At 34.9% G+C, this 23,527-nt stretch overlaps 1 protein-coding gene across 1 annotated transcript; it reads left to right on the top strand.

The window, feature by feature from the left end:
• Positions 1–20,250: 20,250 nt before the first annotated feature.
• On the top strand, positions 20,251–23,360 carry LOC110038439 (expansin-B15-like). Its single transcript, XM_020743319.1, has 4 exons — positions 20,251–20,402; positions 22,134–22,273; positions 22,943–23,055; positions 23,163–23,360. Exons 1-4 carry the CDS (start codon positions 20,251–20,253, stop codon positions 23,358–23,360), a joined length of 603 nt encoding a protein of 200 aa, XP_020598978.1.
• Positions 23,361–23,527: the final 167 nt, after the last annotated feature.

Below are 23,527 nucleotides of genomic sequence, written 5' to 3'. Positions count from 1 at the left end.
ACGGGTGAAATGACGAGAAATATGGTTTTAATTGTCACTGGATTTAACAAGTCCAAGGTTGAATCAGCATTCCTTGCTTCTCATCAAAAGCTTATATTGTGTTTTTGGTATTATTTTTGCATTTGTCATGTTATTTATAGGATTTTCAATGCTATCGCTATGAGAAAAATGTATGTGCACGACGATGTTTGAATTTGAAATCTTCATATTCGGGTTCTTATATGTCTAGATGGCACACTATGAGGTGGTTCCCCGTCTTCCTCTATGAAAGTGTGACTTTGACGAAATGTATTTTGCATATCTCTTATGGTAAAGAGTTTTATTTACCTCAATGGAATCGATGCAATCCTAGAAGATTATCTCTAGAGTATTCCTGTGTTTTTTTTTTAGATTTTCTTTCAATTATATTACATTTAATTGTTATGCGTATGTTTAGTTTAAAATTAGATAAGAATTTCGGAGATTACATAGGTTTGAATTTGGTTTGCAACTAGAGTTGTGCACTCCTTGCAGGTAATTGATTTATTGCCAATTTATCTGTAATTGTTCTTTTGCCTTCCTTTCAATTCATAAAATCTTTATGATAATATGTCGTCTTTTAAATTTTTTTTTTTTAATTAAAACAGTTTTGTATCTTGGAATTCATATAATCTAAGTTGCTGCCATAAGAATTTGAGGGTTACAGCTTTTGCGTGTTATTATTTCTGAATTCATTTGGGTCTATTGTTAGAAGTGATGGTGATATGGGAGGGATGCTATTAGTAAACTTCAGAGTTGGATTGTTGAAGTGTAGGAATGCATTGGGTCTATTGTGTGATAGAAAAGTATCATGTTGAAAATTTTTTAAGATGGTGGTGTGACCTGCAATGCTTTATGTTGCAGAATTTTGGCCTATAAAAGAAAAGCATAAAGCTAAGTGTTGCTGGCTGAGATGAGAATGCTCAGGTGGACAAGTGATTTTAAATTTAGAGATAAAATGGAAAATGAATATATTTGTGAATGGTTTGGTTCAGCTTCAGTGGCAGACAAGATTAGAGATAGTCATCTTAGATGGTTTGGTCATCTTAAACGTCGACCATATGATAATCCGATTAGGAGGGTAGATGTATTAGATTCAACTTATGTTAAAAAAAAGGTAGAGGTATACCTAACAAAACCTAAGCATGTAGTATAAAAAATATTCTTAATTTATTAGAATTAAATGAATATATGACACTCAATAGGATATCATGGAGAAAAAGGATTCATGTTGCCAACCTCACTTAGTTGGATAAAAGCTCGGCTTGATAGACGTATTTCTGAACTATTGTTCCTGAAAGGGTAAAACAAGATTGATGATGGAATCCTTGGTGGTAGATTGGTGGTTAACTTGTTATTTCCTTTTCCCCAAAAAAACCTTGTTATTTTCTTCCAGGCCTTATAATTTGGAAAGAAATAAAACATGAATTTTTTTTTAAATAATGTAAAATCAGCCAAACATAATGCATTTCACATGGTATTATATACTTAGAAAATTAGTTGAATAATTAGCTTAGGAAAGAAATTGCACCAAAATATTTATAGAAATTTGTTCCTGAATGACAAAGCTAAACTCAATTTAGATTTTATTAAGGTACTTGGGTGCTAAACGATAACTTAATTAAAGAGAATTAAGTCAAACAGGTGGATGGCCGATTCCCTCGTAGAAATGACCAAAAAAACCCTTTAGTTCATCATGATGTTGTACACTTAAAAGTGAAATCTTTTGTGGAATGAAATTATCACTTAGAGCTTGTTAGAAGTTCTAACCGTTATTTATGACCCCAATCACCTATTTTTGGAAATTTGCTTAACCAAATGTCTCCTTTGCCTTTCTTAGTCATCCATCTTCACTGCACTTGAAGGGGACTACCACGCCGATCAACTTTCAAAATTTGACATCCAACATTAGGGTCTATCATTATCATTGCCCAACACTAATGCTTTGATTACATATGTCGCCCGTACGCCGCTGCTTATCCTCCAATGACCAGTGTTGACCGACTATTATAGTTTCTCTCTTCTTCTCTAATATCACCACCCGTCCTCATCTTTCATTTAGTTCATCTTACATCATAATTTATAAATTAGCTTAGGTTTTCAAGATGTATTTATTCTTATTAGGTAATATTCATTTGTGAAACTTAAAATCCTCACAGATTTTCAAAATATCAAACTCTATTTTCAAAATAAAAAAAATTTAAGTCATAGAAGCCTTGATGATCTTTTTCACTGGAGTTTTGATAAAGATTATTTTGATCTTATAACCAGAAATCTCAAATGCAAAAACCCTTTCATATTACATATTTCATGTTATTTTAATCAAAGACCTAACTCTCACTTTGACTTCACTGAAATGATGGTCGAATGTCTAAAAGAGGAAATTGAAATTGTGATGAAGTAGAAGACGCTATGGCAATAATGTGTGTTGGAACCAAATAGGTTATGGTGCATGTAAAATTTCAGAAAAATTTCAGGCACCATTCTTTAAATTTAACCTCAATTCTTAGTTTCAATCCAAATAAAATGAGAAAATTGTTGGGTAATATCTACTTCAGAAAGGCCTGTCTCAATAGATTGTCAAAATACATGTGATATGGAAATTTATGCAAAGTAGTTTGAGAATAATGATTCTAGAGTATGTTTTAATTGAACAAATGAATTATAAGATTTAAAAATAAGATGAAGATTTTCATACATACCACTCAATTCCCATGTATTTACATATTTAACAACTAAAAATTTAATTTTTGAATGTATGCCACCTTATATATGCTTAAAAATGTGTCACTTTTTGAAAGGTAAAATATTGGTATTTTAGATATGATATTAAAGATTTGGTTGGTTCAAATGTAAATAAAGCAAAGTTTAGTTGCTAGATATGCAAATACATACAAGTTGGTTAGTATATATGCAAATGCTCCAAAATAGAAATCAAAATATAGAGAGCATTTTCCTATCCTAATGAAAAAAACCCTATCTTGAAGTTCATTTTTATAACCACAAACGTATACTTTTTTAATATATCAAATTGCAATGATACATCCTTAGGATTTAGAAATGAAATTAAAATTGCACCACAAAAGTAATGAGCTTTCAAGCAATTATATTTTTAAGTAATTTTTGTCATTTATAAAAATATTACCAATAAGAGAAAATAAGAAGGAAATTCTAGTTTATTTGTCATTATATCATCCAATATCATAAATGCTTACCTTCACATGAATTGATAAAAAAGGTTGAATATTAATCAAAAAGAAGGATAAATGAGAGTGGTTTATATTAATAAAAAGTGGGGAATCTAATGTCAACCTAGCACTCATAAAATGATTATAAAATTCCTTCAAATGGAGAGCACCCAAGACCAAGGAGATCAAAGTGGACCTAGTAAGAGATGATTTCAAGTTCATTCCAAGGAGGGTTGAGTTGACTATTGGTTGGAGTTTCAATTAAATAGGGTCATCTAACTTGTGAGGCACTAGAAAAGAGAGTTTTCTAGAAGGGAATACATGGGAGAAAACAATGCATTGAAGAGCAAAGAAGACTTTGGCACTAATAGATGTAGTTATTAAATGTTATACTAAGTTTAGATCAAGTACAAAATGTATGACAATATTTGATTGTAAAAACATTGAGGGGGGTAGGTATTGATCGATTATCAAGTACACACAATGATGTCATCTCAAAGCTCTAGTTTGGGTTTCAAAAGCATGGTTGCATTAGGTAAACCTGAGTTGATTAAGTCATCAATATAACGACAACAACAAGAACAACATGGCTTTCCCGCTAAGTGGGATTGGTTACATGAATTTTTTTTCTCCAATGTGTCATTTTGAGTGTCATATTTTCATTTAATTTTAATAATATAAGTTCAATTTTTATACAACGTGCCCAAGCCCTTTTAAGTCTACATCTACTTTTCTTAGCTTAAGTTGAATCTAAAATATCTTTCTCCTTGTTGGATCATCAAATGGTTGATGTTTAATGTGACCAAACCATCTAAGATGACCACCCTCTCTAATCATGTCTATTGTCGGAGCTGCACCAAACCTTTCACAGATATATCATTTCACATTTTGTAAGTGCTTACCACCTTGGGCTATCTTTTATTCTGATGACTTTTCTTATCATTTTTTATATTTTCATATAGGTTTATATATTTGAAAAAGCTTACAAATAAAATTGAGTATTCTCTTTTTTTTAAAAGTAATTTTATAACTCATTTGCTTTAGATCTTATTTTATTTAAGTGATACCCTTATTCTGACTTAAAATAAGGGGTTTTTAAGTTTATATGTTACTTTTTTCTCTTTCATCCGCTAGATTTGAATTCCATAACATCATTTCTTATTGTGAATCCATAACATTAGAATTCTATTATTTTTTGTTCTTTTTAAATAAACATTGGAGTCGTCTGTTTGTCTATTTATATGACATCGTATGATTTCCTTTTCAAATAATCTCCCTCAGATCATAGTAAATGACAAGAGGATGAGAGGAATAAAAAAGAAGGATATACGATAGAAATAAACAAACAAATGTGAAAGGAAACACGGAAGACTTATATACGATAATCCTCGTGTAATAGGTCGAGAGTGTAGATCAAAACAAAATTGGATTGAAATACCTTGAAACATTCATAAGTCACCCAAAACCAAAAAACCAAAAAGAACATTTTGGTTTCGGGGTCAAGAGCTCTCCCAAAGAAATGTATCCATTTGATTAATTACATCTTAGGGAATGCCCAAGAATACTCTCGATAAAAGGTGTCTTGTTTACATTATCGTGATAACTGGTGGATTGGTCGCCAAAAAGATGGTTATTTCAATCAGGAGCATCTCGCCATTGTTGACCTCACTTTTTGTGAGGGTCTACCCACTCACTTCCACATAACCCCAGACTAGGGTTATGCCCTCTTATGCCTCATCAGGACAAGCCCAGACCCTCAACCCCTTGGTTGAGTTGGCTTAGTTTTGGCCTGATGATAGGCCCAAGCCACCCCACCAATGGGTAAGACATGCTCTGAGTCTCAAAACCCTAGGAATTTCCATAGACGCTAGAGGTCACAATCACAACAAAATTCACAATGGGAGAGGGGACTATTTAAATTGATCCCTACCCTCACCTAAGGCCTCCCTAAACCTTAATGAACCCTTAAAAACACCTTGAAATTCCAACACACCCACTTGACACTAAAGCTAGATGGCATCATGGGTGGTCAAATCAAATTGGTCATATCCTAATTCTGATCAATTTTGATCAATTGACCCTATTACCATACAATTGGGCCCCACCCAAAGTAGTGAAGACATCAAACCACTTGGAGATTAGAATTGGCACCATGGGGTCAAACCCCATAGTTCACCTAATTGTTTAATTAGGTAAATTATGAAATGTCATTAGGGCTTGGACCTTTGGACTAAACCCAATTGCATTAGGTTAGCCCAAAATTCCAAAACCAAAAAACAAACCTCATGGCCCATCCTTCATGGGCCACCCATAACCTAACCATGACCCATCATGACAAATAGCTGATAAAAAATAATTTAAAATAAGTTGACCTAAGTCCAAACTAAATGACAAGACAGACACTCTTCACCATGGAAGAAGACACAAGGCACTTTGGTCATGGCTTCTTTGACCAACCCTTGAGGAGCCAAACAAGACCTTGGAGAGCTAAGACCCGACCAAATATGGTCTTAGCCACCCACCAAAAGGTCTCTCCAAACAAGCTAAGCACCCTCTCATGCCTCCTCCACTCCCATTGGCACCACCATGGCCAGGACATGGAGAATTGCAAAAGCTCCTTTGCCTTTGTTAAAAGCTTCTGATTTCCCCTGGAAATTCTCTGAGGAGACGCATGAGCTTCCTCATGTCCGATCAAGCTCCACCCCAAGTTCACATGGCTATAAATAGCCCATATCTGAGAGCTTCCACGCACAACCAAACTCCTCGCAGAGCCTCCTAGTCCTCTTGCTCTCAACAGTAAAAGTGCTCCCCTTGACCTAGGCAATTGATCCATACCATTTTCGAGCCTCCTCCACCTCCACTAGAAAACCATATCTTCACCACCTAAATCTAGGGCAATTTTCGGGCACGACATCAACTTATTCCAAACTCAAATCCAACCCTCTCACAACCTTCACCAAGCCTTAAGACACTCCCCTCAATAAAAATTGAGCCTTCTCACAACCTCTAACCCGTTCCAACACCAAAATGTAACACCATTTGGTCTAGCCCATAGCTAAAGCCAAAATCAGTTCAAATTAAAGCAAGAGGAGGTTCGTGACACCAAGGCAAAGCTCTCTATCAAGCCTAATCAAGGCCTCACCTCTTGGAATTAATCGAGGCCTCACCTCTTGGGATAAGATATGGATAAAAATCCCTAAATTTTGCTCTTCGGTTGGTCTTTTATGAAAGAAATGAACAATCCATGTTTGTTAAACCATATAGATAGGTTTGTCTCACCTAGATGAAGCTATAGAAACAAACTCCATCCGATTTAGTTGAGAATTGAGCTAGATCTTATAGTTTGATCGCGAACTGCTATAAGATCTGATAAAATCCCTAAATTTTGCTCTTCGGTTGGTCTTTTATGAAAGAAATGAACAATCCATGTTTGTTAAACCATATAGATAGGTTTGTCTCACCTAGATGAAGCTATAGAAACAAACTCCATCCGATTTAGTTGAGAATTGAGCTAGATCTTATAGTTTGATCGCGAACTGCTCTTAGTTCTTTGTTCTGTGGGGACGATGAATCAATGTCGTCCGTTTTTGTGTATTAGAAATAGACGACAAAGATTAAATCAGATCACTAGAATGCGGGAGGGGAGCCCTGGACCACGAGACAAAGATCATATCTTGGTTTTCCCTCCAACCGTGAAACCACCCTTAATGACCCAGGGTTATCCTCAAATTGAGCTTGAACTTGACTTAAGAATAGCCAAAATTAAACTTAAGTGGACCCGCAATTGGACCTAATCCAATTGAGATTAGACTCGATCCCCAATCAGATCAAACCTACCTCAAGTCAAGCTATGATAACCCTTCTACGTCTAACCTAAATTAGATCTAGTCCAATTCAATCCCTACTAGGTCTAACCTAACTTAGACGAAGTCCAATTTAATTCCCCCCTAAGTCTAGCCCAACAAAGACTTAGTTCATTCTTAAACCCTTTAAGTTTAACCCAAATTAGATCTAAACCAATTCAAACCCTTTAGACCTAACCCAAATTAGATCTAAACCAATTCAAATTCTTTAGGCATTACTGAAATTATACCTAATCTAATTCAGACCCTTTAGGTCTAACTCAAATTAGACCTAAACCAATTCAAACCTTTAGGTCTAACCCAAATTAGATCTAAACCAATTCGAGCCCTTTTAAGCCTAACCCAACAAATTAGCTCTAAACCAATTCGAGCCCTTTTAAGCCTAACCCAACTTAGACCTAACTTCATCCTAAATCATTGTAGGTCTAATCCTAATTAGACCTAGTTTAACCTAAATCTTCTTAAGTCAAATCCAACCTAGATATAGTATAACCTTGAACCCTATTAGGTCTACCCACTTTAGACATAATCCAACCTAAATCATCCCAAGTCTAATTAGACCTAGACTTAGTTCAATCTAAATCTCATTAGGTCTAACCTAACTTAGACCTGGTTCAACCTAAGTCCCACCAGGCCTAATCCAAATTAGACCTACTGCAACCTAAACTCCACCAGATCTAACCCTAAATTAAACCTATTGCAACCTAGACTCCTTAAGTCTAACCAAAATTAGATCTAACCACAACCCAAAATTTTACTAAGTCTAACCTAGTTAGACTTGGCTCAAATTTAAACCCTACTAGGTCTAACCTAACTTAGACCTAGTTTAACATCAAATCATTTAAAGTCTAACCCAACTTAGACTTAGCCTGACATGAAACTCAAATAGGCCTAACGTAACTTAGACCTAATTCCACATGAATAATCCCTAGCTCTAACCTAACATATACCCAACCCAATTTAAGCAACCCTTTGGTATAACTTAAATTAAACCAATCAATTGAATCACCAGGTCAACCCAATTAATACAATCTCCGGGTCAACCCGACCAAACTCGAGTTAACCTAATTCAATTGAATCACCAAGCCAACCCAATCTAACTCGTGTTAATCCAGTTCAACTAAATCATCAGGTCAACCCGACCTAACTCGGGTTAACCCAATCACCGGTCAACGCGACCTAACTCGGGTTAACCCAATTAATTGAATCACCGAGTCAAATAGACCTAACTCGAGTTAACCCAATTCAACTGAACCACTGGGTCAACCTGACCTAACTAAAGTTAACCCAATCAACTGAATCACCGAGTCAGCCCGATCTAACTTTGGTTTACCCATTCAATTGAATTACAAGGCCAACCCGATCTAACTCGGGTTAACCCAATTCAACTAAAACATCGGGTCAACCGACCTAACTAGGGTTAACCCAATTACTGTTTCAACTTGACTTAACTCTGGTTAACCCAATCAACTTAATCATCGGGTCAACCGACCTAACTTTGGTTAACCCAATTAAACCGAACCACTGGGTCAACCCGACCAACGGGTTAACCCAATCAACTGATCCACCAGGTCAACCCAACCTAACTCGGGTTAACCTAATCAACTAAAGCACCGGGTCAACCTGACCTAACTTAGGTTAACTCAATCAACTGAATCGCCTCTATCACTAGGTCAACCAGACCTAACTTGGGTTAACCCAATCAACTCAATCACTGGGTCAACCTGTCCTAACTCGAGCTAACACAATTCAACTGAACCGCCAGGTCAACCCGACCTAACTCAGGTTAACTCAATGCAACTGAATCACTCGGTCAACCCGACTTAACTTGGGTTAACCCAATCAATCGAACTACTAATTTGACCTAACTCGGGTTAACCCAATTCAACTGAACCAACACAACCTAACTCGACCAATCTTAAGAAAAACTCAAAAGGCCCAAAATATTTTTTTGAAAAAGGGCACTTATATACATACTACCTTACTCCTATGTACTTACATATCTAGCACCTAAACTTTACCTTTTACATACATAACACCTGAATCTCTTATATCATAAAAATACAACCATCTAAATCTCTTATATCATAAAAATACAACCATTTTACATTTAAAAAGTGAAACACATCTTCTCATGCATCGAAAATGCTGCCTGTATTTAAAAATTGAACTTTGAAAGTTAGATATGTAAATACATAAAAATTGAGTTGTATATATGCAAATCTTGCAAAAAAAAAGGTATTTACATACATATCCCCTAATTACTTGGGAACAAATAGACTTTAAAACCATTACTGCTGTTTGTTAGTACAATACCATAACTTGGAATGTAATCTGATTAAAAATGTTCTGTAATACTTACTAAGCTTTTGAAAATGGTAACAATGATATTTGAAAGAAATTCGTTATAGATGAATTGAAAAAAGGCATGAAGGCATAAAGGAATAAGGGATGCAAAAACTAGTTCTTAAAAGCCCAAGAAGGAAAAATACAACTTACATTTTGATAACATGATCTACCATACCACAAACTTTCTTTTTAGCACGATAAGAATACATAGAATATATTCAATATAATCATAAGAGTAACAAACCATCCAAATTTAATACATTCAAAAAACTAACAAAGTTTCATTGATAAATAAAACAGGTTTAACATTGAAAATCTCAAAACGCACCAAACTATGTATCCGAAGTCACCACATATTTATCAAGTCAAAATAACATGCTAGTTAATATCAATCCAACGAAATTAGACCATCATTCATCCCTATATAACGAAGTCACTTTTTTAGCTCACTCCACATCCACCTAGCCACGGAATCCATTGGTTTCGAGAGAAACATATGAATCATTATTATGTCAATTTCTTCCGCTAAGAATCCTGGAATATTTGACAACTCTATCATTAACTCAATAAACATTTTTCTCTCTTCAAAGACTTTGATGCACTTTTTATAGCATTAGCAACTTCACTTGCACTATTAGTCATCATAACAATGTACTCATGAATGTTTCAATCATTAGCAAAACTTTTTTACTTTTACTTTGAGCCACATCCTTTCGAGGAAGATGGAATTTCATGCTTTATCATTATTTTGCTACATTCCTTAGTATCCACTTTAGTCATCTACATAGAATGTGATGCATCTCCTCCAATCTCTCCAAAAGCTTCTGTCCTCATCCTCAAAACATATTTGTCCTGTGTCAAGTGGAGTTTGACACTTTCTAGGCTTAGCTCAATCCCCGGTAGCATGATCTTCACCGCATACCTTCTACAACTCCGTGTAATTTACAATGAGAACATTGAGTAGTTGTGCATCTTTAGGAAAAAACTTGTGACACCATAAACATAAATCGTTGAATTTATGTCATAAATGTTTAACCGTTCATCCATCTCTATAATACATGAATTTATACAATCAAATTAGTTGACCGATTGAAATATTCTATGCTAAGGCAAAATATAAAGTTCTTAAAACTTACTTCACCTAACGCCCATCAAAAGATTTAACATTTCACAGCTAAAATTACAAGATTTTATAGCTATCTCGAATGTTAATGGGAGTCGATTTTCACTCGTTAGAAAAGGATAATTAAACCTTTACATAACTTTTATTAAATAGTTGAAAGCTGACTCACTTCAAACTTCTTAATAATTGAGTTGATCGAATTCTCAGAGATTTAATAAGTAATTATCTCAACATCAAGCACATAAATTTCTTATTTACTTGTATATGACTAAAAGATTATTTATTCTATCAAAATCAAGACCTTAATACGTTCATGTACAACTGATAGTCTCTTTTGTAAATTTGTCTTTTTTTTTTTTCTTTATGCAAACTACTTTTATCCAGGGCTTGAAATAAGTGAAAAAATGAAATTTTTTTGGCTGAGACAAATTTAGAGCACTATAAAAGGGAAAATATTTGCGTACATAAGACGTATGCAGCGCTGCGTACGTCCAGGGGTTATTCAGGAGGTACAAAGGGGTTATATCGGGGTTATACCCCTCATGGATACAAATAAGTTACACGGAGGTTATAGGGGGGTATAACCCAGATATAACCCCCCTGTACCCAAGAAGTTATATTGGGGTTATACCCCTCATGGGTACAAATAAGTTACACGGAAGTTACAGGGGGGTATAACCCAGATATAACCCCCCTGTACCCCTTGAATAACCCCTAAATAACCCCTGACGTACGCAGTACTGCGTACGTCTTATGTACGCAAAAATTTTCCCTGTTAAAAGAGGGATCCACACACAGACATATGTAGCTTAGTCATAAAAGTACGAAGATTTATGCTAATTACATATATGATACATCACACATGTAAAATCAAACTAGCTAGCAGAAACAAAGTAATATAAGAGAAAGACGATCTATACTCATGTGAATGCAATACAAAACAATCCCCAATTAGAAGAGCAAGTATCTTCTTCAACGAACAAGGAAACAAATCTAATCAAAGCAACCTAAGGCACTTTTATATCCTACATGGTCTGAGGTCCTATTTTTCTAAATCAGTATTTAGAAATAATACAAAACTTTGGGGCATTTACATACATACCACCTAACTCCTATGTATTTACATTTATAACTTCTAAACTTTTTACATTTATTGCACTCAATCTTTCATATCACATCAAAAATACTATCATTTGAGCATTGAAAAAGTGATATGCATCTTTTTATTCATATAGATAGAACGAGACGCGCGTAAAAATTAAAATTTAAGTCGTATGTATGTGAATCATCCAGCATGCTACTCGTATTACAAATTTATTTAGATCACAATTGTACAAAGAAATCTTATTTGCATATCACACAATTCTTATATATTTACACATCTTATAAAAGCATTAAAAACAACCCAAGTCCTACAGGTTCTGAGATCCCTTTCCTCAAATTTAGAATTTAGAAATAAAACAAAACCTTAGGATATTTATATATATACCACCTAATTTGTCTTTTTAAATTTAGAACAGTGCAATACTTCTTCTTATGCATAGATAAAATGGCATATGTATATATAAATTAAAATTTAAATGTTAGAAACTTAGTGGTATGTATGTGAATCTTCCTTCATGCTACTTGTCTTACAGCTTTGCATGGGTCACAACAGCTCTCATAGTACTTGTATCTAGAGGACTAGAAACTTTTATCCTAGATTTAATTTTTAAATCTAATTCAAATCTAGGTTCTTAATGCACATGCTACTTGTATCTTTGATTTGATTTTTAAATCTAGGATTTAGAAGTCCCTTGGCAAGAAGGATTTGTGGGATTTACATGAGAATCATGATAGTTACCTTCCTCAATGGTTGAGGAATGGAGCGAAGTGAAAGAGTCTGTTGTAAATTGATTTTCTGCTCGTTTTAGGGGGAGTTGAGTTATTATCACATAGCTTTTTGCATATTCTCAAATTTTCTAATTGTGTTCAATTTTTATTTTACTTTGGATCTGTTAATTACCAAATAACCAAAGGATAGAATTTCTATATTTATTTCAGTTTATATCTATTTTGCATCAAACCAAACAATCCCATATTGAATTCTGCTCCTCTGCCCGTGGCTTTTCCCATCTTGAGTTTTTATATCTATTTTGCATCAAACCAAACAAACCCATATTGAATTCTGCTCCTCTGCCCATGGCTTTTCCCATCTTGAGTTTTTCACGTAAAAATTGCGTGATCTTTTTTTTGTTTATTTTATTATTTGTTGCAACGATTATATATTAAGTTATAACAAGTGGTATCATAGACATTTTTTATTTTGACGATGGCAACAGTAAAGTACGACATACCACTTTTAGATTGCAACATCATATTTTCTCTAATAGGTTAAGATGTGAGCAATCTTAGCGCAGATGGATCTACACAATGCGTTACTTGGGTTAGAAAAGATGTAATCATCATTGAAGCTAGAGGAGAAGAAACATAAAGATTGAAAGGCTCTTTCTAAAATTCATCTCCATCTATCAAATCAGATTTTACTGGATAATTTTAAGGAAAGGACTAATGTTGTGTTGTGACTCAAGTTTAAGCAATTGTACATGACGAAAAGTCTGATCATTGATTTGCACTTGAAGCAACATTTACACTCTCATAGAATAACATAATATACATCTATTATAGATCACTTAAGTGTTTTTTTACAGAAATCTTCTCTAATTTGGAAGCCATAAAAGTTAAGTATGATGAAGAAGATTTCACATTAATCTTATTGTTCTTACTGCCTTCATCACATATAATATTTAGAAACACCATCTTTTATGGGCATGAAACACTTGTTCTAGATGAATTATCTGATCCTCTATTTTCCAAGATGAAGATGAAACAACTTGTGAATGAACCTGTTACTCGTGGAGAATGAACCTGTTGCTCTTGGAGAAGGCCTTATTATTCGAGGTAGACCTCAAAAAAGCAGTTATGGTGATGATACAATGAGCATATTAAAATTCAAGAGTAAGGATAAAATATGCAAGTACTATAAGAAAATAAGGGCACATAAAATTTGCATTTTACATATTGTAGAATAAAAATAAGAAAGTAACCTCAAATTAAAAAGACAATCAATCAGATCATTCTGGTGAAGTCAATGTTTATTGAAGAAGCTACTAATGATGGTGAACTTCTAGTTGTCTCTGACGGAGAACCTTGTAATGTTTCGGTTTCTAATTCAGCATACACATTTCTTGTGTCTCAATAGGGATTGGTTTTCAATATATGAAATAGTGTCAAAGGTTAACATGCTAATGGGTAATACTTATTGTAAGATAATTGTTGTCAAAACTATTAGAACCGAGATGTTTGGTGGAGTCTTCACAACACTTGAAGATGTAAAACATTATTGATTCAGTTTAAAATAGTTTCCTAGGAAGTGGTATGAGAATTCTCTCATTCATGATTGCTCATAAGTTTAAAAGAAGTAGTTATGATAGTTATATTTACTTCAAGAAAAATAATAAAGGATCATTTATCTACTTGCTTCTATATGTCAATGATATGTTAATAGCTACTAAGGATAAATAAGATATCAAAAATGTTAAATGAACAATTTAACAGTGAGTGTGAGATGAAAGATTTGAGAGCTATAGAGAAAATACTTAGCATAGAGATTTAGAGAGATAGAAATGCAGGTAAATTACTTCAAAGTCATAAAGGGTATATTGAAAAAAGTTGTATAGATTTAACATGTAGAATGTCAGGCTTGTAAGTGCTCTAAATGTAGCAAATGATATCAAGTGTGGTGAAAACCCTTCTAGCAATAAAGAGGTTATGAATTCAGTTGACTCTAATAAGTGGATGATCACTATGCAAGAAGAGAATGAATCTCTACACAAAAATAAAACTTACGAGATTTTTTTTAAAACAAATGAGTGTTTAAGAAGAAGGAAGGTATGCTAAGAGTTGAAAATGCACGACATGACACTAAACTTGTTGCAAAAGGGATCCAGTCAAATTCCAGGAGTATACTTTACAAATGTATCCTCTCAGATAGCAAACATAACTTAATTTAAGTTTTACTTGGTATCGTGGCTAAGTATGATCTTGAGCTTGAGCAGTTATATGTAAAGATTGCATTTTTGCACGAAGAACATGAAGAGAACATCTATATGCAACATCATATTGTTTTCATGGTTCCAAAAAAGAACTATCATGTTTTGTTTATTGAAGAAAGCTCTTCACGGTTTAAAATAGTTCCTAAGAAGTGGTATAAGAATTTTGACTCGTTCATGATTGCTCATGTGTTTAAGAGAAGTAGTTATGATAGTTATTTTTACTTCAAGTAAAATAATAAAGGGTCATTTTCTACTTGGTCTTATATGTCGATGATATGTTAATAACTACCAAGGATAAAAAAGATATTAAGATGCTAAAAGCTTAATTGAACAGTGAGTTTGAGATGAAATATTTGAGAGCTACAAAGAAAATACTTGGCATGGAGATTTAGAGAGATGGAGATGCAACTAAATTACTCCTAAGTCAGGAAGGGTATATTGAAAAAAGTTGTGTAGATTTAACATGCAGAATGCTAAGCTTGTAAGTACTCCATCAGATGCACATTTCAGAATTTCATCAAATTTGTGTTCACAATCTAATGATGAGGTTGAAATTATCTTGGGTTTCATATTCTAGTGTAGTCCAATCTCTCAGGTATGCTATGGTATGTTCTCGTCCAAATTTATCATATGCAGTCAGTGCGCGTATACGAGTAAAAATATTGGAAAGCAGTTCAGTGGATTCTCATGAATCTATGTGGAACAAAAAAATTTTATATATAGTTTAGGATAACTAAATACAGAATCATTGGTTATATTTATTCAATTTTTTATGGAGACCATGATAGAAGGAGATCATTTGCAAGATACATGTTTACTATTGATTATTGTGTGATTAGTTGTAAGGTACTTTACAAATAAAGTGGCACTATCTATAATTGAAGTTGAGTACATGAAAATTATTGAAGCTTGCAAAGAAGTCCTCTAGTTGAAATGCCTATTTGAAGAGCTTAGTGAAGATTTTAAGATAACCACGGTAATATGTAATAGTTAGAGTGTCATTTATCTTAGCAAAGAATAAATGTTTCATGAGAAAACTAAGCACATTGATATTCGTTATCACGTTGCTCGTGAAGTTATTGCTCGTGGTGATATTGATGTGAATAAAATCAATACAGATGACAATCATGTGAATATAATGACTAAAACGCTTCTAACAATCAAGTTCGAGCTTTGTTTGGACGTGGTTGGTATTCATTCCTCATTATTAAAGCTTTGTGAAAGAGGTAGAGAAAGTTTCATTCTACAATCTTTTGAAATTTGTGTAATTATAGATTGTTAAACTTTTTACTTGAATTTTCTGGGCCCATGCTTATCATCTCATAAAGAAATTATTATCACACGGATTGAGATTTTATAAGAAAATTGCGAGCACACAGGTTGAAGGTTTTGACCATTTCATTAAACATATAATAGCCTTTAGATTGCAATCCATACGTTATTATTTTTTTTATCTCTCTTAATTATTTTTCTTAAAATGGTGTTCCTAAAACTATTAATAGCTCCCTTCTGTTTTCTGTAAAATACTCTCCACTTGTAATCTTTAATTTGATATTATAAATTCTCCTTCTCTGCTCGTAATATTTCTCATCTTCAGTTTTCGAAGCAAAATTTGTGCGTTCTTTATTTTATTTATTTTACTATTTATTGCATCAATTAAATATAAAGTTATAACAACAAGCATGCCAAAAATGAAGTTCAAGTGTTAGATATGGTGAATGCATTGGAATTGAGAGGTATGTTTGTAAACATTCCTTATAAGTTATGTGGAAAACCTTTAACATTTATATCCACGTCTAAACGATGCATTTTCTCATATCTATTTAAATATGGAAGTGTAGCAATGCTCATGCAGCAGCAATAAATTAACATAATGGGCCAAGGAAGCTTCAATTGGTGTGCCTGTTGGTTGCACCTTCCCTACCATATGGGTTGGTCATGTGAAGTTCCTGTTCATCTAAAATCATATTTGCATGGGAAATGGCCCCTAAATCTCAATGAAGAAACCAGATTATGATTTAATTGTAAATTGTAAATTTAATAGTGTCTTTCTTATCTAACTTAGAGGAATCATTAATTTTGTCTCCCCCCTCATTATATTTTTTTTTTCTGCCAAATACTTTAAAAAAATAAACATCGGTGATTTTGCTCACTCTAAAAAATAATGCTAGTTCTGCCCCAGACTTCACTGTGAAATCTCTTATGTTCTTAGTTATAAAATATAGTTATGATCCTCAATTCATATGATTAGAAAAATTTCATAATTCACATTCTCTCTGACATTCTATCATCGATCAGAGGAATGAAAAGATCTATTTTCAAGAGAAAATTATTTTGGATTGGAAGACTATAACTCAAAATCTTCTTCCTCTCATAAATAAGAATTTGCCTCCACATTTATTTCTTTCTTAAGTAAATTTAATATCTTAAGTATTTAACTCTCTCTTCTAATCTAATTAAAAGTTTCCAACAAAGAAAACAACATGATCTTTCATATCTAATTTTCTCTTAAAGTGTCCTTTTATCTGGCTTTCTCGTCTGCTGTTTTTGCATTACTAAAAATAACTCATAGACGACTGTTATTGTTCCCTCAAGTTCAATATCTCATTGAGCCAAGGGATGGCAGATGTAGAATCACTCTACAATGTTGGAAGACTCACCAACGATAACTGAAAAAAAAAACAATGGAATTGGCAACCAAAGAAAGCCGTCTCCTTTGTTTTCATCACCACATTAAATAGCAAATTACATCACTAGTTCTCATCCTAACTGGGAAATCAATAACTAGGAAATTAAATTAAGAAAGCAAAAAACATTAATTTCCCATCCTAACTGGGAAAGCAATAACAAGGAATTTAAATTAAGAAAGAAATAAATAATATTTTCCCATCAAATTGGGAAAGCAATAATTCAAAATTCAAATTTCGAAAGCAATAAGCCCTCATAATAAAATACATAATCTAAGTAAATAGCTTCCAAAAACACGAACTTCCCAAATCTCCTCTGTGATTGCATGAATTACGGAATTAAGTTAGCACCCTTCCGGATTTGCATTAATTCCTACCGGAGCTGTATCAATTCCTTCTAGATTTGCATCAATTGCCGACTCTCCCGAATAAATTGACTCCGACAAGTTTTGCTCAAGGTAAGCAACAAAAATATGTGGGTTTAAACACTGGAGTTCTGATGCTTGCAACCAGACAAAGTCGGATTTTGGATGATTCTTTCATTGGACTAAGAACTTGTAATATCCTCCACACCGAGTAGTAACAAACTGGTGATCGAGTATGGATGCAATTTCATCCCTTGGGCCCGTATTTTTAGGGACACAAATAACTGTGTCTTGTTGAGCCAGTATGTCTGTGGTTGCTAGCACTTGTTCCTCTGAGCCATGAAATTGAGTCAGATCTTCAATATTAAAAACAGAGCTGATTCTGTAGTCAGCTGGCAACTCGATGACATATGCAATAGACCCTAATCGTTTGGTTACCTTAAAAGGTCCTACACACCGAGCATGTAATTTGTTGAAGCTCCCATGAGGAAATCGTTCAGGCCTGAGACAGATAAGAACCATGCCACCAACATCAAAGTACATGTTCTTTCGCTTAATATTTGTAGAGGACATATATATTTTTGTGCTGAGTGTCAGTCATCTCTTGACTTCTGCGTGAATGTCCTTCATGTAACTGAAAAAATTGAGTGCATCTTCACTTGGTCGAGGAGGAAGCACCAAGGGGTGGAGGTCCAACGGAGTGTGAGGGTGAAAACCATAGACCACTTCAAATGGTGTGCATCCGGTGGAGCGATTGACAGAGTTATTGAACGCAACTTCTGCCTGTGGTAACACGAAGTCCCAACTTGTTATATGGTCGACGACTAAACACCTCAAAAAATTCCTCAGGCTTCGGTTGGTTACCTCGGTTTGTCCGTCGGTTTGAGGATGAAATGTGTTGGAGAATAGTAGTTTGGTCCCCATTTTTGCCCATAAGGTTTTCCAGAAATAACTCATGAACTTAGCATCCCGATCGGACACTATAGTGGTTGGAATACCATGTAGTTGAATTACTTCCTATAAAAACAATGTCGCTGTTTTGGAAGCATCAAAAGTCTTGTGGCAAGGGATAAAACGCGCCATCTTTAAAAGCGATCCGCCACCACCATGATGGAATCATGTTGTCGTAGGGTCTTGGGCAACCCAAGCACAAAATCCATACTAATGTGTTGCCAAGGCTTTTTTGGAATTGGATGGGGGGTATAGAGGCCTGCTTGTTGTTTCGTGCCTTTATTTATTTGATAAGTCTGAAATTGAGACACTACTTTGTGCACGTCACGACGTAGTCTAGGCCAAAAGAATCGATCAGAGACTATAGCAAATGTTTTATTATACCCAAAATGTCCTGCTAAGCCCCCTCCATGAAGTTTTGAAATAATAAATTCTCTGAAGGAGCCACACGGAATGCACAATCGAGTGCCGTGGAATAAAAACCATATTTGATAGAATATGCATTTGGAAGTGTGCCCCTGTCGTTTGTGATCGTACTCCATATAGTAATGAAGTCCTTGTCGGTGGAATATTGTTGCTTGAGGCTATCGAACTCCACAGTATTAACCGACAAGATCATCAATAGGTGTGGTCTCCTGCTTAAGGCGTCGACTACCTTATTCTCAGTTCGGGATTTATGTTTGATGACAAAATCAAATTGGTGTAGGTAGTCCATCCATCAAGCGTGCCTTGAGTTCAACTTACTTTGAGCATTCAAATATTTTAAAGAATCATGATCTGTATAAAGAATAAATTCTCTATGGATCAAATAATGGCGCCAATGCTTAAGTGTTTGAACGTCCACGTCATAGGCTAAGTAGCGCCTACAGGTCTCATTGAGCTTTTGGTTATAGAAGACGAGAGGAAGGCTTTCTTGGCTAAGCACTCCTATACTCACGTGGGATCCATCACACGCAACTTCAAAAATTTTGGAAAAATTCGGCAACTTCAGAACTAGAGCTTCTCCTATTTTTCTTTTGATCTCCGTGAATGCTTTATCAGCAACTGCTGTCCATACAAAATGCATGGACTTCAAACATTCGATAATGGGTGCCATGATGGCACTGAAATTTCATATGCAACGTCGAAACACCGATATGGAAGCTGTACATTTCAAAAAAAATTTGCGGAGTAGGCCAGCTTTTGATTGCTTGAACCTTATTTGGATCTGCTTCAACCCCCTGGTCTGAGATAATAAAAGCCAGAAAAGAAACATGATTCTTTAAGAAGGAGCACTTTCCATGATTTATAAAAAGTTGTTCTCGTTGTAACGTCTCTAATACCTGTTGCACAAGGTCCAAATGGTCCTGCAAACATTGGCTAAAATTCAAAATATCATCAAAGTAGACGACAATGAATTTTCCCAAGAAAGGCTTAAGTTTTTGCATCATAACACACATGAATGTACTTGGTGTGTTGGTTAGTCCAAAAGGCATAACCAACCACTTAAATAATCCATCTTTTGTTTTGAATGTCATTTTACCCTCATCTCCGGGACGCATGCGAATTTGATGATGTCCGCTATGAAGATCAATTTTTTGTGAAGACAGATGCACCACTTTGTAAGTCAAGCATGTCGTCCAGCCGTAGGAGAGGGAATTTGTACTTGATAGTTATCTTGTTGATTGCTCTACTATCGATGCACATCCTCCAAGTATTATCCTTCTTAGGTGTAAGTAGAACTGGCACGACACAAGAGCTAAGAATTTCTCGGATGAAACCATTGTCAAGCAACAGTTGAATTTGTCTAATGAGTTCCTCATTTTCCACGGGGCTCATGAGATAATGAGGTAGATTTGGCAGAGAAGAACCTGGAATCAACTCAATGGCATGTTATACCTCTCGCATTGCTGGTAGTTTTCTTGGCATCTCTTCGTCCATAATGTCTTGAAACTTCTCTAGCATCTCCGTAAATTCGTTGGGGATAATACTATCATCATGTTTAGCCTCTCAGTTCACTACTAACAACACTAGTGGTTCTTCCTTTAGAGCTTGAGTGAATTGTCGAATGGTTAGCACTGGAATGGCTTCTACCTTTTTTTTCTTTGGTTGTGCTTCAAACTTAGATATCTGCAAAGGGTTTAAAATAAATGTCTTGCCATTAAATTTAAAGTTGTAAGAATTGGCATACCCGTCAAACGACACCTTTCTGTCATAGAGTCAAGGTAGACCCAATAGCAAATGACAAACGGTCATAGGAACCACATCACACCATGCCACATCTGAATAACTTTTTCTCATTGTGAACCTTACTAAGCAACGATGCGAAACTAAGATAGGGTTAACTTCATTAACCCAACTTAATTGATGAGGGGTGGAGTGTTTTTTCAATTTTCAACCCCAAGCGTTCCACTGCATCACTGGAAATCACATTCATTCCACTCTCATTGTCAATTATTACATTTAGGGCCCGACCACCATACTCCATTTGGGTATGGAAAATGTTGGTGCATCTTCAATCAAGATCAGCACCTTGGATCTTTTTCTTAGTATCTGTCAAAACTCAGTGAATCACACAACTGGGAAAATGGGTTGCTCCAAAGTGCTCTACACCCTCGTCGTCGCTTGCTTCGTATTCTATTTCTTCTCCTCCATCCACGATGTCCATTAATCAAAGTTTTCCTTCACACACAAAGGCCTATTTTTTTATAAAATAAGAGTTACCATATGGGTCACCAGCATGAAATATTTGAAGTCCTTGTAGCAAGAAAATCGTGCTCTGATACCAAATTTTTGTCGTTCCCTCAATTTCAATATCTCATTGAGCTCAAGAGATGGAGAATGTAGAATCACTCTACAATGTTGGAAGACTCACCAACGATGATTGAAAAAAGAAAACAATGGAATTGGCAACCAAAGAAAGCTTTCTCATTTGTTTTCATTACTAAAAATTGGCAACCAAATTACATTTGGGAGAAAACAATGGACTTGGCAACCAAATTACATTACTAGTTCCCATCCTAACTGGGAAAGCAATAAATAGGAATTTAAATTGAAAGAAATAAATATTACTTTCCCATCAAACTTGGAAAGCAATAATTTGAAACTCAAATTACGAAAGCAATAACCCCTCATAATAAAATACAAAATCTAAGTAAATAGCTTCTAAAAACATGAACTTCCCAAAAACTCCTCTATGATTGCATGAATTATGGAATTAAGTTAGCACCCTTCCGGATTTGCATCAATTCCTATCGGAACTATATCAATTCCTTCTAGATTTGCATCAATGATGCTCCATTAATCTTCATTCAAATTGCAAGGCATTAAAAAAAAATTATGAAAAAACTAAAAGAAAAAAAAAACTTGCTTCCTGTTCTTCTCCCTTTCTATAAATAACAAAAAATTTACCTTCTATAACTCTCCAAACTGTTTATTTATTTATTGTCCGACAACTTGGATTCTTATAATGGCTCCAAATATTCCATCCTTACTTTCCTTCGTCTGCGTTGTCAGCTCCCTTGTTCTTCTCTCCACCTTTCCTTCCACCTCTTTCTCTAATCCAATAAAACATTCGTCGCCTTTCTCGCCGGCGGCAGATTGGCAGCCAGCCGGAGCAACGTGGTATGGCAGTCGCAATGGCTCCGGCAGTGATGGTGATGTCTCCCTAATCTTCTCTTAATCAATCAAGTATCTTACGTACTTTGCATGCTCATGTAATAATCGTACGTACAAACCTGTTTTATTAAAATAATACTAAGTTTTTCTGATCAATCAAATTTTATTAGCAGTTTAATCAGCATGAGAAGATAAAATTCAATGTCATTTCCATTGATTTTAAAAGGGTGACATGTTTTAAAAACGCATTATAAAGTTCCCTTAAATTTTGTTTTGGTATAACGTAAATATAATACTTATTTTTTTTTATGAACTAAAATAAAAATAATGTACTTAAATATGCTTGAAAAGTAATGTTTTGATTGATGGTAGTAGATAGCGGTAGCGACAGCATGATATGGTGTAGTGTGCGGTGGTGGCGGAGAGTGGTAAACCGCGACCAATGGGTTGTGACACTGGCAAGCAGTGACGAGTGGTGGGCATCTGAGGCGACCGACGATGATGGACGAGTTAGCGACTATGATGTCCAATGACACTTTACATTAACCTGTGTTATTGGAATTTCTCCCAAATAAACAGTTGTTTTTTCGAAACTCGTGCATTAGGAATGCAATGCACTGCAAATATTGTCGACCAAATAGATATATATATATATATATATTCGTTCATTATTTTAGAAAACAAAAAAATTGACATGTTGTACACAGGTGGTGCTTGTGGCTATGGTGATCTGGTGGGCAAGCCACCCTTTTCCTCCATGGTGACTGCAGGAAACCCTAATCTGTTTTTATCAGGCAAAGGATGCGGTGCATGTTATCGGGTAAGGAACATTCATTCACTATTTATATAATCAAACATGTAAATGATTATAAAGCATTTCAATAATTATAATTAGATAGCAGTAATTAACGATCATAAATTAATTAGGTTAAATGTACAAATAACTCTATGTGTTCTGGGAAGTCAGTGGTGGTGACCATCACTGATGAATGCCCCGGTGGACCGTGTTTAAAGGAGACGATTCATTTCGACCTAAGTGGGTTGGCATTTGGGTCCCTTGCCGTGCCGGGCAAAGCTGATCAGCTCATGGGAGTTGGTGTGCTCGCTGTTGATTATACTCGGTAAGTTTCATCATACATACCACCCAATTAGCGTGTCAAAATGGCTTGTTGTTCGCGAACAGCTCATGTTCGGCTCGTTCGCTAAGTTAACGAGCAGAACACGAACAAAGATTTGCTTATTCATGTTCGGCTCGTTTTGGCTCGAAATACTACTCATCAATTATATATATA

Source organism: Phalaenopsis equestris, unplaced genomic scaffold, assembly GCF_001263595.1.
Source record: "Phalaenopsis equestris unplaced genomic scaffold, ASM126359v1 Scaffold000002, whole genome shotgun sequence".
Classification (NCBI taxonomy): Eukaryota; Viridiplantae; Streptophyta; class Magnoliopsida; order Asparagales; family Orchidaceae; genus Phalaenopsis; species Phalaenopsis equestris.
The sequence above is the reverse complement of the archived record's forward strand: the minus strand, read 5'-3'. Positions and strand labels throughout refer to the sequence as shown.

What these genes read in the sequence shown, in the direction of transcription:
- LOC110038439 (XM_020743319.1), top strand. Translation starts at nt 20,251, where the DNA reads ATGTCGTCCAGCCGTAGGAGAGGGAATTTGTACTTGATAGTTATCTTG. An exon ending in ATTTCTCGGATGAAACCATT is followed by an intron (nt 20,403 to 22,133) that starts GTCAAGCAACAG and finishes CTGCGTTGTCAG; the next exon opens with CTCCCTTGTTCTTCTCTCCA. An exon ending in GATGCGGTGCATGTTATCGG is followed by an intron (nt 23,056 to 23,162) that starts GTAAGGAACATT and finishes TAAATTAATTAG; the next exon opens with GTTAAATGTACAAATAACTC.